We start from the raw sequence: 15,304 nt of genomic DNA on the forward strand, positions 1-15,304 counted from the left end.
AATATCAGTTTGGTACAGTAGCTAACAAAACATAATGGGACTCATACTACATACTCAGATGACATTTCAGTTTTCTTGTCACATGAAATGTTACAAATACCAAACATAGCTTTTTTTTCAAAATGTTTTTAAAAATCACATCAAGGCCCGGTGACATGCAGGTAGGACTTTCCTGGGAGGGGGCATTTCTTTACGGGGTCCTGGGGAAGGCGGCTCATGGAATCAATACCACCCACTCTGTGCCACTGAGTATTTATGGGAGCAGTCCAGCATAAGAGCTGTGTGTGGAAGGGATTGGGAGGTTCAAGTTGGTAGTTGCAGAATGGTCATGAACATGGAGACTGCAGCATGCGGAACATGGCCAATAACATTGGAACGGCTATGTATGAGGCCAGGTGGGTGCTTGAAGTATTGCGGGGACCACTCTGTAGAGTGCGGGGTGTCTAGCCACTGTGCTGTGCATCTGAAGCTAATGCAGAATGATATTGAATGTAAATTGTAATGGGAAAAAAGAGACAGAAAAAAGGCACCGTGTGTAGAAAAAGAGCAGAGGGACTGAGGAAAAGCCTGAAGGCCTGTCTGGTAAAGTACATGAGAACTTTAAGATCTCTATTTTTTATACTTTTTTGAGGCCTTCTTTTGTTGTCTGCGTTTGGAATAGATGGTCCTGTCAGGTGAGGTGGCACGAGGTACACCTTCTCTCCTGTTGTAAATTCTGAGAGGTCAGAGGCCGGTCTCCACCTCTTCCCCTCTTCCATGGCCCCTGACATAGTGCTTTACAGATACCACATCCTCAGAATTCTTGGTAGCTGATCATTACTTCAATGTTTACTTTGTGCTTTATCTCGCAAGTGAAAATAATATATACTGAGGGGAGGTCCAAGCAACATCTACAGAGCATCCTCTTTAAGTCAATTAAGAATTGTGGACCTATAAATGTAGGTTCTTGATAAAATATTTATTCAGTTCAATTTAATTCAATAAATAAGCTTGGTCTCATCACCGAGAAATATGTCCATGCAGGTGAGCACGGACCTAAGAGGGGGCAGCCAGGACATGCTGAGGGGAGCTGCTGAGCTTCTGGCCTGGCCCCCTCCAGGCTCGCTCTCTGTCTCAGTGGTGAAGCTCTCTGTCTCTCTCATCTCCCTCCCCGATAGTGATTGCTTGGCTTCTATCTTCAGGGAGGGGGAGGGGGCACTGGGTGCAGGGGACAAGGCCCTCAGGATCCCTTCTGTGACCTCAGAAATGAGAGCAGGGCCGCAACTTGCCACTTGTCTCCATTTGTCTGTTTGTGTGGTGGGTAAAGGCCCTCAGAGCTCAGAGATGAATGAATGAGAATGCAAGAAGTTAGGTGTAGGTACCGGTGTTTGTATGATTATGAATGAGCAATGTCAACGGGTGTGTATCAGGCATGGTGGGTCTATGCCGCCATCTCTAGGCACCTCTGGTGTGCACATACATGCCAGTGTGAGCTGTTGGCTCTCTCTCACAGGAATCCTCATGTGGCTCTCACTGAGCCCACAGAATCAGGGCTCTGGGTTTGTCCCATGAGGAAAGGAGAAGGTCACTGAGAAATGTTAATATTACCAACTATATTCCTTATGCTGTACCTTATGTCTCCATGACTATTTTGTAACTACCAATTTGTACTTCTCAATCCTTTCACCTTTTCACCCAGTCCCCCAACACACACTCCCCGCTGGCAACCAACAGTCTGTTCTCTGTACCATGGTGAAGTCCTTAATTCACATCCTAGTTTTGAGCCAATAAGTGGACATTTTTAAAAATGTGTCGTCACCTTCACCTACAGGTTTCCCCCAATAGCTTCCATGTAGCTACCTATATATGCTCAACTGAAAGTAACAAAACAGTGTGCATGTCTTTCTGAGCCTGTCAAAAAGGCCAGCCCCACTGTGACCATCAGCCCCAGCTTTAGGACTTAGAGACTGACATGTGTATACATTTGTACAGGTCGAAGCAGCGGGGCCTGGGACTATAAGTCCTCTTCTTTACCTGCTGTGCCATCCCCACTGCCCAGGGCCGGGTGAGTACCTGTTGCGGAGAAGCAGCTCTGTGAGATTGGAGGGGACATTCTCCATCACTACTGGGAGCAGGGCTTGCCGGGAATCACAAAAGAGTCCTGCCTGAGAATCAGGGGGAAGGGTGCTTTTCAGCTGTTTTCATACAGAAGAGCACACCTGACCCAGCCTGGATACAGGTGAACCTCACATTACAATATACGTGTTCCTGAAGAGTGAGGAGATGAAACCCTGCTGCCCCGTTGTTCTCCTCCACCCCACAGCACGCTTCAAGTTGTACCAGGGACCCCTCTGCTGAAATAAAAAACAAGTACTCTTTCCTCCCGTTGACCCTTAGTTAGATCTTGAGCTCTCTGACCTACAATGTTCCACAAGACAGAAGCTCCAGCCCCTGAATAACCCTGACGCCCACTAGGGGGTTTCATCTCCACTTTCTACTCCTCGTCTCCTTTCAAGTCCCTAATGATCTCTAAACAAACATGTAGCTCATGCAGCATACACCGGGGTGTTCCACCAAAACAACGCTGCCAAGGTTCCTTTCAAAAGTGAGGTGAGAGAACCGCATCTTACTGAACCCCAAGGCGCTTTGTAAACTGTCAGTGAGGATTGTAATGTGCTACTGTCACCCCACAACTTTATTTATTTATTTTTTTAATTTTATTTTTTGGTTATTCAATTACAGTTGTCCCATTTTTCCCCCATTGCTCCCCCCTCTCAGCCCATTCCTTCTCCCACAATTATATCCCTCCCCGTTGTCCATGTCCATGCGTCATTCATATACGTTCCTTGACCTGACCCTTCCCTTACTTATCCCTCTTCTCTCCCCCCACTCCCCCTACTGACTACTATTCTAGTCTTTGCCTATTTAGTTCGTTTGTTTATGTTGTTCTTTAGTTTCCTGTATTAGGTGATATCATATGGTATTTTTCTTTCTTTACCTGGCTTATTTCACTAAGCATAATTCTCTCTAGTTCCATCCATGTTGTCGCAAATGGCAGGAGTTCCTTCTTTCTTTCTGCTACATAGTATTCCACTGTGTAAATGTACCACAGTTTTTTGATCCACTCATCTACAGATGGGCACTTAGGCTGTTTCCAGCACTTAGCTATTGTAAACAGGGCTGCTATGAACATAGGGTCACCCCACAACTTTATATTGGCTCAATATGTTGTTGTAAAAGTCCATTTAAATATGTCTCAGCTGGTCTGCATTCTGCCTCTGTGTAAAGCAAAGCAATTCTTAATTTCAGGGGTGTTTGTTAACCGAAACTCTGCACATCTCCCACACTGGACAAGTTGCTGAATCTTTTTGAGCCTCATGTCCTGATCTCTAAAATGTAGTAATAACATCCATTCCTGGGAAGTTTCAATAACATGTGAAGAACATAATTCAGTGCCAGGCATCATAAAAGCACTTGAGAATTGCTAGTATTCTTCCCCCATGCTTCCAGCACTCAACCAAAAACAAAGTAAGAGAGAGACAGACAGACAGTATTTAAAATAAACACAGAAGCATTAAACCTTAGAAATGTTAGATTCCAATCTCTACTGGAAGTAAAACAAACCAGAATGTTAGTTGAGGAGATCACCTTCAGGACCACAAATCACAGTGATTTTCTGTGGGGAACTAAAAAGTTCCTCGGCTAAAGTCTTGCTGACCGGCATCCTAAAGTTCTGCTTGGCATGGCCTCATTATCCCATAACAGTTGTCTGCTCCTAATTAAGGGCAACTTCCCTCTTTCTCTTCTTGGGAGTTGCTGTCCTTCATCGTAACTCTTATCTGTCAAGATAACGCCCCAGCTGCAGCTCCGCTCCTCCCTAGTGAAAAATTCCTCCTCTCCTGAGCTATAAGAATGCTGTTTTTACTAAGAATAAATGAGACTTGATCAGAGCACTGTCTTGTCTCCATTCTTTGTGCCTCTTGCCCCTTTCTCATCCTCACTCCCCCTCTAGGGTCCTCGTTGCTCGACCTGCGGGACGGGTCAATTTTCAAACTGGTGTTGGTCTTGACTTGTCTGCTCAGAATGAAATCCTAAAGTCAAGCAGAGAATAGTCACCTAGAAAAAGGGTGAAGTTGGCGTGAGGAGGTACCAGCGGCAACCTCACCCACAGGACCACGCTTGTATCTCCAGTTGGAGGAGGGAGGGCTCTGTATACACATTGAAAACACTGATTCTGGTCCTCAGTTTACAGATGAGGAAACTAAAAGTCGGACTGAAAGAGGCCTGAGGTCACGGAGTAACTAATAACACAACTGGAACAGAGCTCAATTATGCCAACTCCCTGGCAACTGATGCTTTGTTTATCCCCAATTAACTTCTTTGCCATCTGCTGGTATGCTCTATCTGAGGTGGGAGGTGGGGTCACATCCAAATCCTACTTCCTCCCTCTCCACCCTTGCAGGATAGTCTTTCTACACTCATATCACTTTAATTGCTCTAATTTAAATTTGAGAATAAAATGATAAGCAGATGGCTCTACTTTCTCTTTTTTATGTTTTAACAAAGCCAATCTTTTTTTATCCCCCAGGAAAAAGCCAGCTACACCACCGAAGACAGTAAGTTAATTTTGCAATTAGACATGCTTCACATTTCCCACAATGTCGATTCTTATCCACGTATTTAAGGTTGACAATGCTTCCAACATAGGTGAACACAGCAATATGAGCAACTGAAGCTATTTTCTGGACAGTCCAAGAAAAACTTGGGATCCTCAGTTAGCCTGAGAAAATGCTGCCTGGTAGGAGGTCATCCTCATTAGACCCTGGCAGCTTCCATGAGAGGCAGCAGCAGTGGCACATCAGGGGCCAGTTTCTCTGCCTCCCATGACATCTGTCTTCCCCTCGGGGATCCCATGTCCACTTCCCAACCCTCTAGCTAATTGCATATCAGGCACATGTAGGCCTGGCTAAACTCAGATACTGGCCAGAACAGAGGGAACCCAGACCAGTCCACTATTCAAGCAAGCCCACCTTGACCTGGTATCTACTCTGTAGCCTGACATTTATAATCACCCAGCAAACCCTGAGACGGTGGGATCCTGAGACCAAAGCCATACACTAGATTCCTATTGCAGAAGCACTACTGCCCAGCAGCTGCTGGGAGTCACAGTATCCATCAACTCTACTGACAGAGCAGGGAGGTCTCAATACCAAGCTGACATTGCTCTTTCCATGAGACACATCCAGTCAGTCGTCACTTAATGCAAAAGTCACACTGGACATCACGTGTTTTTAATTGTTGTTCTTGTGATTGAAAGAATAACCATGCACCAGAGAAATGTTCGCCCCCAAATGTTTATTTTAATAATATTGCTTTGACTTTTATTTCCACATTGAACTATATTAAATATCTTTGCTTTTTTTTAAAATAGACACCATTTGACTCTCAACAGAATGCCTCAAGTGTTTGTGAAGGTAAATCTCAATTATTTTAAAGAAGGATCATGTCCTCTAAAAATTATTTTAATTAAGGATTTGTATATAAATATCTTTCTAAATTCTCTTGTTATTTATAAGCTAATCATAAATATGAAACACAATTTTCTAAACAAAATGGCCTCCCATTGCAATGAGTACTGAGTAGCAAAGCTGGTCAGGACCTGAGCTTGCCTGGGCAGAGTCTCTGGGAGCGGTTAGTACACACACTCCAAACCTGTCTTGTCTGGACACAGGTATTCCTTGCCAGAAACAGTGCCATGGCCTTCCACTGGTGTGAAGACTAATTCAGAGCCATTCATGTGTCTTAGACTAATTGTTTAGTTCAGGAATGAAACTTTTAAAAACCTGTTTATTTGAACCAATTCTTTTACTAAATTTTCAAAATAATGTTTTCAGAGTTCAAATGTTTGTCTTAGTACACCTTCAGATGCTTTCCTTCTTTTGTTTTATCATAATCCTAAAACTTTACATATACTTCTTATTAGAACATTCCCATTTGTAAAATGTTTGTATTTGAAAAATCCTGGAGGGAAAAAAAAAAAACAACAGAAAGAAGAACCGTCCATAATTTCAACATTTAAAATACTATGTAAAAGTTAAATTTCTGCACCCATCTGATTCCACACTCGAAGATTCCTAATGTTAAAAGCTTGGTGCTTGTTCCTCTCACCATTTCCTGAGTTAATACAGGCAGATCTACATAAAGTGTTCTGGTTTCTCTGACAATGGATGATAGATATTTTCTGAATGTCCATTACAACTCATTTGTCTGCTTTAATTGCTCAATGATTAATTCCTTCAGTAAGTTTTATATCTGTTCCCACATCTCCACCCACCCCCACCCCCCGCCCAGAGCTATTTCTGAGTGTCCCTCTCTTACTGCTGTCTTGTTTTCTTCTGCCTTTCCTCTGGTGCTTTTCCTTGCTGGCCTTCCATTCCTTGCTGTCCTCTGTGCCTGTTGAGCAGGGAGCTTGGAGTGGCAGTGGAGCCACAGGGTGGGCCTCTACGGAAAGTTAGCACCATCCTGTGCAAATTTCATGGCTTCAGGAGCCTCTGAAACCAGCAAAGAAGGGGCTCATGGCATGTTCTGTGCGGCTCAGATGTCCTCATTCCCAACGGGCTCCCAGTGCAGAGCCATCCAAACCGAAAATGGGGAGCAGCCTCTTCTCACCTAGGAAGGAAGCCTCCAGGAAGACAGCGCCAAGCGGGTGTGGTCAGAGCTAATCAGCTATGGGAACCTAATGTGCTCATTGTTCCTCCTTCCAAGTTAAGTTGTGAACAAAACCTCTTCCACAGCAGCTCAAAGTAACTTGCCACAAACTTGAAACACGATCTTCAGAGGTTCGAGGCTCCTGAATTTCAATGCACTGCAAAAAACCCTGAAGTCTGTCTTACCATTTATTTGAATCTTTGAGTTCTTACTACTTTTATTCCTTGTGGGTTCCTATAAAAGGAGATAAACAACTCTCAAACTTTTTTCCATGCAAGAGACACACCATGGACATACCCAGATTTTAACACACCCTAGACCATATTTGAGGGAGGATAAAGCATTGAATAATTTACAATCACACCTATGAATGGTTCAGCAGTAAAGCTCACGATGGGCTTCAACATAAATGTCTTACATTGCAGGCTGCACCCATTTCCCTGTGTACTAGTTATAACTCCTCCCCTTCCTCTCTCCCTCAGGAAAATAGTGAAATGCAAGAGAGATTAACATTGTTATAGAGAGAACCTTGAATTTGCTCAATTAATTCTTCAAAAAGAATAGGTCATTCACAAAATGTCATATCTTACTGCTTATCAGTAAGAAATTTCTTAGAGTCACATCTTATGACTAATGAAGACACACCCAGGCTGTGGGAATACCAGTGTGGAGGCCGCATAGAAAGCAGGAGGTGGGTGGCTAACACCTGCTTGTTTTCTGGTTCCCACCTGCACTCACACACTTAAAGGTCCAGATCCCATGGGTTCGGTCTCCATGTACCTTACCAAGAGATGAAACACTGGGAGTGTAACACTGGGAGTGGGAGTGCTGGGCCAATAGCACAAACACATCACCAGACTGACAGGTGCACAAACAGATGGCATCCTGGTGAGAGACATGTTCATAGGAAGACATTCAACTAAATCCAGTGCTTCTCAGTTGATATTCCCCGGTTTTGGCACAGGGACCGTCATTTCACTCTAATTCTAATATGAGAATTTTTTTGATACAGAAAAACCTATACCTGCTGAACGCCACCGAGGGTCTAGTCACAGACAAGAAGCTGTTCAGTCACCAGTGTTTCCTCGTGCCCATAAGTAAGAATCCTTTCCTTGGAAAACAAGTTTCCTCCTGTTGCCGCAGGCATTGACGTCTGCGTTGTTACACCACACAGTGACACTGGCTTGCAGGGTTTGGTAAAGGTCTGATGTTCCATTGCTTTGCAATTAAATTCTAAAGAGTGTTACATTTTTAAGTAGGTAACAACTTTAAAAGAACGGCTTAGAATCTCAGAGACCTAATATTCAGGTTAACTACTGGACTTAACTAAAATGTAACACCTTAGTCAAGGTTCCTCCTCTTTCAAAAGTAAAGAGAGTAATTTTTTTTTTTTTTTTTTTATCTTGAAGGTTTGGTGTCTCTCCTACCTTTAGATCTCATTCACTGGCCATTCCTGTTGATTTCTTTGTGATGTACATGCCCACCGAGCCTTCACTGAAAACAGAAAGTCAAACTTACACATCATGTGCTTTGTCCTTTAATTAATCTGAAATTCTCTTTTTTCAGACAAGTCCATCAAAAACCCATACCTCTGCCAAGTAAGTACAATGAAGTCATGAAGAGTATTATCAGGTAGTCGTGGTTAAGGCTGGATCTTCCTGTCTGAGTCACCTGGGTTCTAATATAACTCTGTCACTTCCAGCTGGAGGAACTTGGTGTCCTTTCTAGCTGGTTTCATCTGTAAAATGGGGCCAAGAATATTTTTCATAGAGTTGTTTTGAAAAGTGGATAGATTTGAGATAATTTTCATGTTTTCATTTTTAGTATGTTTTATATTTTACTGGTCATCTTTCATTGATTTGACTTGATTTGATTTTTTTTATAAAACCAATACAATTGTTTTCAAAAGAGGTGAAGCAACCTATGGAAAGTACCTGGTATAGTGCTCAGGACATAAAAGGTCCTCAATAAATGATAGTTCCTTAAATTAAATCTGAAATATATTTTAATAAGCATATACTTGATCTGCAACAGTTACCCTGAAAAGAGTTGGAAAATATCTGGATAATTTTCCGAAGGCAAACATTACATCACCCTAAAAATATATAAATCAGAAAGGTTACACTTGCAGAACATAACTGCCCAAAACTTGATTTGCTTTCTATTCTATGTAGGGAGAAAGAATTGAAAAAATAAAACAAAATGAACCCTGCCTTACATGGGTAATTTGGAAAATATTCCAAAATAATCAAGATTCAATAAAGTTAGATACAGAGAATAACTGTTATATAATAAAATTTTGTGTTTGTTTATAGTGAACATAAATCAGTTTTTTTCACTAGACTATTCATTCTTCTTAAATGAAACATACAATTTTTTTTCAAAAATTCTGAACACGTGAAAATGGTTTGGCTATAGAAATTTTATGGTTCACTATGTAAAGCTTTATTATCTCTTTTATTATTTTGAACCCAAAGTCATTCTTTCAATTGGGAAATAGTTACTGACCACCTGCCATGTGCCAGGTGCTCTTCTAGACACAGGGAATAACAGCAGTGAGTAAAACAGAGTCCTTGCCCTTATGGAGCTTCTATTTTACTGGAGGAGACAGGCAGAAAAAATCAACAACCAGATGAATTACATAATATCAAGTATATGCTAGCATGCTACAAAGAAAAACAAAGCAAGATAGCAGAGGATGGGGTCGCAGAGACTACTGTTTCGGATGGGGCAGTCAGAGAGGGCCTTGTCTGTAAAATGGGGTCTAACAGCTTCTCCCACAAAGGGCTGAGGTGAGGACAGAATAAGCAAAGATGTGGAAAACAGAACAGGACTGGTACATATTTATAGCTCAGAAAATGCCAGCCTTGAACTGCCCAAACTGCAGAAACCACCAATCATCTTATACTGTATGTCTTGGGAGAGCCTGATATCCCACTGTCTTCTGCTTCTCCCCACACCCCTGGAACACATCCTTCCTTCAGACCCAGCCTGGCTGGGCCTGCCACCCTCAGTGCTCCTCCCTGTTACTTCGAACATCCTACTCTCTCCTGTGAACTCCTAGGACACGTTCATCTGAAGCACTTACTTTATCTAAACCTGTTTCTCCTGCAGATTTTGCCTTTTCATAAAGGACAGCTCTGATTGCACTAGTCAAAACCTTAGAGTCACCCTTGGTTGCTTTCTTCAAACACGTTCCAGCTCTTTCTTCAAAGTATATTTGGAATCAAATAACTCACTGCTTCCACTGATGCCATTTGCTTCCTAGACACATCATCTCCTGCCAGGGTTTGCAGGACCCTGAATAGGCCTCTTCTCTCTGCCCTTACCCCTTTTATCTGTTTCCAACCCTGCAGCTAGACTGACCTTGTTAAAAGCACAGATCACATTAACTATTCTGTTCAAACCTCCAAATGCTTCTCATACCATTCCTGTTAAAACTCAAGCCATGTCAAGGGGTTCACCAGGTCCTACAAATCTGGTTCCTTCATTACCTCCTGTCTGACTTTACCTCTTATTGCTCTCTCCTTTCCCCACTGCACTCAAGGCCCTCTCTAGGCCTCAAATATGCCAGGCCTTGCATTCACTGATCCCTCTACCTGGAATATTCTTTCCTGGGATTTCATATGCCTCCTCCCTCACCATTGCAGATCTTATCACAATGTCTCCTCAGCGAGGCCTTCTTTCCCTGACCAACATTTTTTTTAAAGTATATTTTATTGATTATGTTGTTACAGTAGTTCCAATTGTTTTCCCCTTTGCTCCCCTCTGCTCAGTACCCCCCTTCCCTCCAGCAATCCCACCCCTCTTAGTTCATGTCAATGGGTCATGCATATAAGTTCTTGGGCTTCACCCTTTCCTATATTATTCTTAACTTCCCCCTGTCTATTTTGTACCAACCGATTATACTTCTTAATCCCTACACCATTTCCCCATTTATCCTCCTCCCCGCTCCCAGCTGATAACCCTCCAAATGATCCCCATACCTATAATTCTGTTCCTATTCTGCTTTGCTTAGTTGGATTTTGTTTTTATTTTTTAGATTCAGTTGTTGATAGTTGTGAGTTTGTTGTCATTTTAGTGTTCATAGTTTCGATCTTCTTTTTCTTAAGTCCCTTTGACATTTCATATAATAACGGCTCGGTGATGATGAACTCCTTTAGCTTCACCTTGTCTGGGAAGCACTTCATCTGCCCTTCCATTCTAAATTATAAATTTGCTGGATAAAGTAATCCTGGTTGCAGGTTGCCCTTCATCACATTGCATACTGCTTGCCAGTCCCTTCCTGCCTGCAAAGTGTCCTCTGAGAAATCAGCTGATAGTCCTATAGGCACCCCCCTGTAGGCAACTTTCTGTCTCTCTCTTGCTGCCCTGAGGACTCTGTCTTTATCTTTCACCTTTGGCATCTCAATCATAATGCGTCCTGGTGTGGTCCCCTCTGGGTCCAGCTCGCCCGGGACCCTCTGTGCTTCCCGGACCTGTATGTCCATCTCCTTCGCAAAATTTGGGAAGTTTTCCGCATTTTTTTCAATTCTTGCTTCCTCATTCTGCACTGGTTGACTGGTTTTTTCTTCCTTATATTCCAAATCATTGATTTGAACCCTGGTTTTCTTCCCTTCACCGTTGGTTTTGTGTGGATTTTCCTTCGTTTCACTTAGCATAGCCTTACTTCTTCTCTTATGTGTTTGCCATATTCAAGCATATCTTTCAAGCCTGTGAGCATCTTTATCACCAGTGTTTTGAATTCTGCGTCTGTTAGGTTGTCTATCTCCTCATCCTCGTCACTTAGTTCTCCCACTGGAACTTTGATCCGTTCCCCCTTTTGGGCCATCTTCTCTGTCTCCTCATTCTGACAGGCTTCTGTGTTTGTTTGCCTCCACATCCGAGGTAGAGCTGTCACTCCTGTTACATTATAAGGGGGCGGAGCCTTAGGGATTCGTCAGTGCAGAGCGACCTGTTTCACCACATTGTGGCGCTGCATGTGGGGGAGGGTCTGAGAGGGAACAATGTCACCTGCCCAGCACTCACCCCTTTTCCAGGCACCTCTCCCTCTTCTGCACCAGACTGGCACCCCTTTAGTTGCTCCCCTGGCCGTCATTCCCAGAGTGGGTGGGTCTGTGAATGTTCTAGGACTGTGGGGGCCCTTAAACAAGCAGACTCTGCTGAAACCAGTAGTTTATGCCTCCACCCCAACCCCCACTGGTCTGCACAGTCAGAAGCAATGAGGCTTGATTTCCCCCGGTGCTGGGACTATGAGCTGCTAGGTCCCGTGAGGAACTGGGAACGCTCCCCAGGTGTCCCTCCTGACCTTTTAAAACATGTGACTGCGCTTTCTGGCAGCCTGCTGCTGTGGCTGCTATTGCTGCCACTGCTGCTGCCACCACACTGCGTCCTTTCCGCCCCAGCTCCGCCCCTCCTACCTGTCTGGATGAGTATTTCTTCTTTATATCTTTGTTTGCTGGACTTCCATGTACTTTGATTTTCTGGAACTTCTGGTTTTTCTAGTTTTGAGGTAGTTGTATTCCTTCTTAGTTGTGGAGGGAGACACAGTGTGTCCGTCCTATGCCTCCATCTTGGCCGGAAGTCCTCAACATTTTTTAAAAATATTTTATTGTTATTTTATTATAATGGAATATTATGAAGCAGAAAGACAGAAGGAACTCCTACATTTTGCGACAGCATGGGTGGAACTGGAGAATATTATGATAAGCGAAATAAGCCAGTTGATGAAAAACAAATACCTTATGATCTCATCTTTAAGAGGAATTAAATGATAACAAAATAAACTAATGAACAAAATGGAACCACAGGAATGGAAATATGTAACAGACTGACAGTGACCAGAGGGGAGGAGGAAGAGGGATGTTGCTGACCAGCTGTCTTCCCACCCTTTCCCTGCTTATTTTTCTCCAGAGCACTTATGACTCTGTAATATTATATCTATTTACTTATGTCTTTATTGCCTATCTCATTCCATTAAAATTTAAGCTCCAGGAGGGAAGAACATTTTGCTGTTTTGTTGACTTGTATATTCCTAATGCCTTGATCCACAGCAGACACATAATCATGAATGAATGAATGAATGAGTGAACGAACAAATAAAAGCAACTAAGTATTTTCTCTATTTCATGTGTCTTCACACTTAGACTGAGTTTATGCCTTAAGGCAGCAGTTCTCAAACATTTTGGTCTTGAGACCATTTAACACTCTTAAAATCAGACCCAAATAAATTTGGTTTATATATTCCTATTGATATTGAATGTATACATTAAAACACATTTAAAACATATTTATTAATCCATTAAAATATTAAACTAATTACATTTTAACATAAATAACATTTTTATGAAAAATAATTATATCTTCCAAACAAAAACAATTAGTAGGAGGAGTGGCATTGTTTTACATTTTTAAAATCTGTATAATGGCTAGAATAACAGAGACAATTGGATTCTCCCATCTAATTCTAAAGTCAATCTGTTGCAATACATTTTTCTGGTTGAAACATATGAAGAAAACTGGGCTTCACAGAGATATATATTTGAAAAAAATCCCCTGAAACGATCTTGGGAATTCTAGGCATCCTCAGACCATACTTTGAGAACCATCGCTCTTAAAATTTTTTTTTGGTGTGTGTGTGACTTTTTAGTGTGTGTGTCCCCTGCAGCACCGCTATTGGTGTTGTGGTATGGGCATAGTAATTGCTCCAGAAATAATAAACATCCATTGATTTTTCAAATCCATTTCAGGGTTTCCAGAAGGGGGCAGCCCAACTGTGGATGTTCCATTACCCAGCTTTTCATCTAATGTGTCAGAACAGGTATGAAATGAACTCTAATTGTTATCAGTAAATTGCAGAAAAGGGCGTGTTTTCTTAGAGAGTTTAGAGTGAAGCTTGAGAACAGACTATATTTTAAGCTGGCTTGTGAGTTGTCATTTGCTGATGGGTACAAAATTTTTTCCCCAGTTATTAAGACCTTTCTCCATTTGTTCTAATTAGTATTCTAGATGTCCTAAATAACATTGTGGTTCTTCAAAACTATAAAAGAAGTGTGTTGTTTTTTATTGTTCTTCCTCTCACACAGCTTCTCCTAAAACTATGTAATTTTCTCAGAATAGATCTGTGGAGGCATATGGTATTAAAACACACAAAACAGCACAACCTATAAAAAGAGAAAGGACTCTCTGTGCCCTTGGGCAAGTCTCTCTAGGCTTTTTCAAATGTAAAATACGGATGACAGCAATTATCCTTCTTGCTTTCAAAGTAGTTACAAGAATCATATAAGGTAACATTTGAAAAATACTTTTGAAATTATAAAGCACCCCACAGAGCAAAAACAATGAGATCACAATGGAAAGGGAGATTACAACTTATTTAGGAGAAAGGAAAATGGTTTGAAAATCTAGGAAAATTTAGTTCTTATGTTCAATTACTACAGTTAGTAGCTAAGGCCAAATGGGAAAAAAGTAAATTACATAACAGTGTAATTGATCAAAGGAAGCATAAATTCATTACAAATTACTGGTCCACATGCAGTTAGGCCTGTCTTGGTAATGCAAAATGGAACCCTGTTTTTCATGCACAGAAGGTACAGTGTCACTGAAGGACCATCTCATGCTAAACCAATTCCCTCTATTTCACAGGAAGCTGATGTTCACTGTAAGCCATGGTATGCTGGTGCCTGCGATCGAAAGTCTGCTGAAGAGGCATTATACAGATCAAATAAGGTTTGGTCATTTTTAAATCTCATATCCTGTCCTCAGCCTATAATAGGCACAGTTGTCATCCTAACATTAATAATATGCTAATTAAATAACTTTACTTACTCAAACGGAATTGCCATCCCCTCCTCTCTTTCAAGCATTTTCCTTTGTTCCTCCATCTCATCTCTATTTGTCTTTTTATCTTGACAAGGATCCATAGGCTCCTCTGCCCTCCAAATAGTGGGAGAGAAGTAGGCTCCAAGGGGCGATCTCAGAAAGGCTTGGTGCTACATGAGATCCATTGAGGAGTGCAAAGTAGCAGGTTATTTTGGATCAATGCACGGTATAAAAAGGTTGAGGTCAAGATGGCACAAAGTACCTGGAAGGAGATTTTAGAAGTAGCCAAGCCCGGTCATGTAGGAACACTAGGAACAATTTGGATAATCCAAGATTAAAGTACCACTTTTCCTTTTCTTTCTCTTTTCCCCTTCCACTTTTTTTCACTTGCACCCTACAGTGTCAGAATATGTAATATTTATGTACTATATTTGCCACTCTCATTTTAATCCTAACTGTACCATTAAATATATTAAATGCTCTCCATCATTCCCTTTCCTGGCTTCCCCAGTTATCTATTTGTTTGATGAAGCTTACCTTGTACTAGGTTCTTAGGGAGAACTGTGTTTACATTATCCCCTGAGTTATTGCACATTCAAAACTTTTTTCCATAGCCTGATACCTGGAGAAAATCTTGGCTGGATATAAAATCCTGGGCTTGAGTTTTAAAGTATTGCTCCACTGGATTGCCTTGTTCTACCTGATGCTAATGTTATTTTCTTGCTATTATATGTAATTTAATATTTTAGTCTAAAACTCTGCAGACTTTTTGTTTTTAAACTTTGATAGTTTTGCC

General features: G+C 41.7%; 1 protein-coding gene across 1 annotated transcript in view; it reads left to right on the forward strand.

Moving 5' to 3' along the window:
• Positions 1–15,304, forward strand: part of BLNK (B cell linker) — a 50,851-nt gene that overhangs the window by 28,910 nt on the left and 6,637 nt on the right. Inside the window, exons 8-14 of the mRNA XM_090277920.1 lie at positions 1,972–2,044; positions 4,568–4,595; positions 5,411–5,453; positions 7,700–7,784; positions 8,254–8,285; positions 13,437–13,507; positions 14,332–14,415. Of these exons, the coding sequence (XP_090134046.1) occupies positions 1,972–2,044; positions 4,568–4,595; positions 5,411–5,453; positions 7,700–7,784; positions 8,254–8,285; positions 13,437–13,507; positions 14,332–14,415 (416 nt within the window). The remainder of the gene's footprint in view (positions 1–1,971; positions 2,045–4,567; positions 4,596–5,410; positions 5,454–7,699; positions 7,785–8,253; positions 8,286–13,436; positions 13,508–14,331; positions 14,416–15,304) is intronic.

This window comes from Furipterus horrens, unplaced genomic scaffold (assembly GCF_987537825.1).
Source record: "Furipterus horrens unplaced genomic scaffold, mFurHor1.1.pri manual_scaffold_5, whole genome shotgun sequence".
Classification (NCBI taxonomy): Eukaryota; Metazoa; Chordata; class Mammalia; order Chiroptera; family Furipteridae; genus Furipterus; species Furipterus horrens.